The sequence below is a fragment of the Electrona antarctica genome (assembly GCF_951216825.1).
Source record: "Electrona antarctica genome assembly, chromosome: 4".
Classification (NCBI taxonomy): Eukaryota; Metazoa; Chordata; class Actinopteri; order Myctophiformes; family Myctophidae; genus Electrona; species Electrona antarctica.
The window spans coordinates 19956807-19959306 of NC_136809.1; the positions used below are offsets into that span (position 1 = coordinate 19956807).

A 2500-nucleotide genomic window follows, 5' to 3' on the forward strand; every position below is an offset into this window, starting at 1 on the left:
AGTGCATATACAAGCTCTCAACGCATCGCCAAGCGATGTGTTAGAGAGCTTGTAGATCAACAATTTTCACTATTTGTTTGGGGGCGAAAGAGAATTTTTTTTAAATGTTCGCCCATAATGACATTCCCAAAATAGGGATGCCATGTTCAAAGTGGTGAATAAATTAATGGTTGCATACAATAAAATGCTTTGTAAAATTATAACATGTGTTACATGTAGATGGACGGGCATCGATTGCGATGAAAAACGATTAATATACTAAAACAATTCAGAGTTGGGGACATTAATGTGCTACAGTGCTATGTATATAAAATAGCTAAATTTGAACACTAGGGGGTGGCAATTGCCATCCCCTGATGCCTCAAATGACACCCCTGCAGCCAACATAGTGAAACATTCAATTATTGGGAGAGTGAGCTGAAGTCTTTCTTGCTGATTTAGTGCAACCATAGCCTTAATGTAAATTCTTACACATTTGACCAGTAACCAGAAATATAGTAAATTAAGCAGTAAATTAAGAACCGCAAAAGGACCACAATGGAAATAAATTATTTTTTGCATTCTATCATTTAACTATTCAAGCTAGCTCAACTTAGTCGATGGACATCAAATATGCTCACTGTGCTATCCACACAGGCCATATGTCTCTTCTCGCCTTGTTTCTAGTTAAAACCTATACTTATCCTTCCTCCAGACAAAATGGCAAGGACTTGATAGGCTTGAAGACACATTACCATAAGGTGGCCCCTGGCAACAAGCGGCAAATACGCCTAGGGGCCCTATCTTGCGCACCATCTTGCCCCTTATGCCTAAACCTTTTAGGCATTCTTTAGTGCCCAAGTGAGCATTATTATAGTGCAATAGAGGCAGCCATATAGGCAGCTACATTTATTTGTAGCAGATTAAAAGATTAATGTGAAATTGAAATCTTTTCTCTACAGAGTTGGTGAGGCTAAATGTGAGTTCTGTGGTAACTGCAGAGTGTGGTCAACCTGTCACCCTACATTGCAACATCTCCTCATCCCGAGAGGGACTGTCAATCAAAGAACTGATCTGGTATCGGGGCACAAAGCCCCTATGCAGTGTGGATGACATGGGAAACACCACCACACACAGCCAACATGATGCGCTGAGCGACTTCCGCTGCAACTATACACAGGAACAGCTTTCTCTCACTTTCACGCAGGTGCAGCCCATGGAGAGCGGAAAGTACCTGTGTAAGCTACACTCCAACTTTGGGACCCCCAAAAACTACACAAGGGTGGATTTACAAGGTGAGAATTCACATCCATGATGGCGTGTACAGTATCTTCACAGATAACAGCAATAGATCAGTGGTTCTCAACCAGTGGTCCGGGGACCACCAGTGGTCCTTAAAGGGAATACAGGTTGACCCCAGCTAAATGATGGAGAGTTGGTGACCAAACCCCACCTCATAGATCTTTAACTCTTGAGAGCGTAAAATGAAACCAAATGGATCCTTACGGGTCCATTTGGTTTAATTGTACTCTCTCAAGAGTTACATTATTGTTAAACATCTGCATTACTTAATTTACAAGAAGTCTACTTTAGATTAAGAGAGAGAATGTAAAAAAAATGTTATTTCGATCAACATTTGTTACAGTATCTCTCCTATGGTACCACATCAATACAGTTATTACAGCATGGAAAATTGTGGAAATCAAAATCGTATCCAACGATAACAACATATTCTTTGGATTTGGGTCTGAGAGGCTAAATCTCATCAAATGGTGGTCCGTGTGGCTCACATGCCGAAAAAATACCTTTTTGACCTTGATATGAAAAAGCTTGAAAACCACTGCAATAGATCACTTTGATCCATTCTATGGGAGTTGGTGTATGGGAGCAGCTATACTCCAAAAATCCCCTAAACCTCAGTTGTATTGTCATCAGTGTAATTTTCTTAAAATAATGGCCTATACAGTACATTTCACAAGGTTTTTCAGAAAACAGAAAAAACTGTATGAAATTTCTTAATAATTTCACCCAAAAGGTTTATAACTATTGACATAAAAACACTGTCTGTCAGTTATGTAACATAAGAGGATACAATTATAGGCCAAACTATGTGCCCAAGTCAACATAGAAATTGGCATAAGTCACACTCTTGAGATAAGCCATTTTACTAAAAGGGGCGGGACCAGCTGCTGAAAAGACAATTATTTTCAAATAGCCTAGGACTTCTGGTTGTTTAACCAGAGGTGGCCAGTGTCATGAAAAGCTGACTTAGGCAAAAATATATTTTTCCTCAAAACATGACTTAGGGTCTTAGGCCATTACTCTAAGAAGGTTACGTGATAGTTCTGTTATCATCTTGCCCACAGAGTGTGCTGGACTGGTGCATGCTGACGTTACACCAGTGGGTCCCACCTGCACCTTCAACAGGGTCCACCCAGACGGAGAGGTGCACTGGTTCAGAGGCTCCAGGCAGCTGCATGGACACTCTCTACGGCCAACTACCAGCAAACAAGTGAACGCA

The 2500-nt window shown here is 40.8% G+C and overlaps 1 protein-coding gene across 1 annotated transcript in view; it reads left to right on the top strand.

The window, feature by feature from the left end:
* LOC306921217 (uncharacterized protein) overlaps nt 1–2500 on the top strand; it is a gene marked incomplete at its 3' end in the record, with an annotated part of 4695 nt that overhangs the window by 1206 nt on the left and 989 nt on the right. The window contains exons 3-4 of the mRNA XM_079498328.1: nt 942–1274; nt 2346–2500. The exon at nt 2346–2500 is cut by the window's right edge and continues 177 nt beyond it. Of these exons, the coding sequence (XP_079354454.1) occupies nt 942–1274; nt 2346–2500 (488 nt within the window). The remainder of the gene's footprint in view (nt 1–941; nt 1275–2345) is intronic.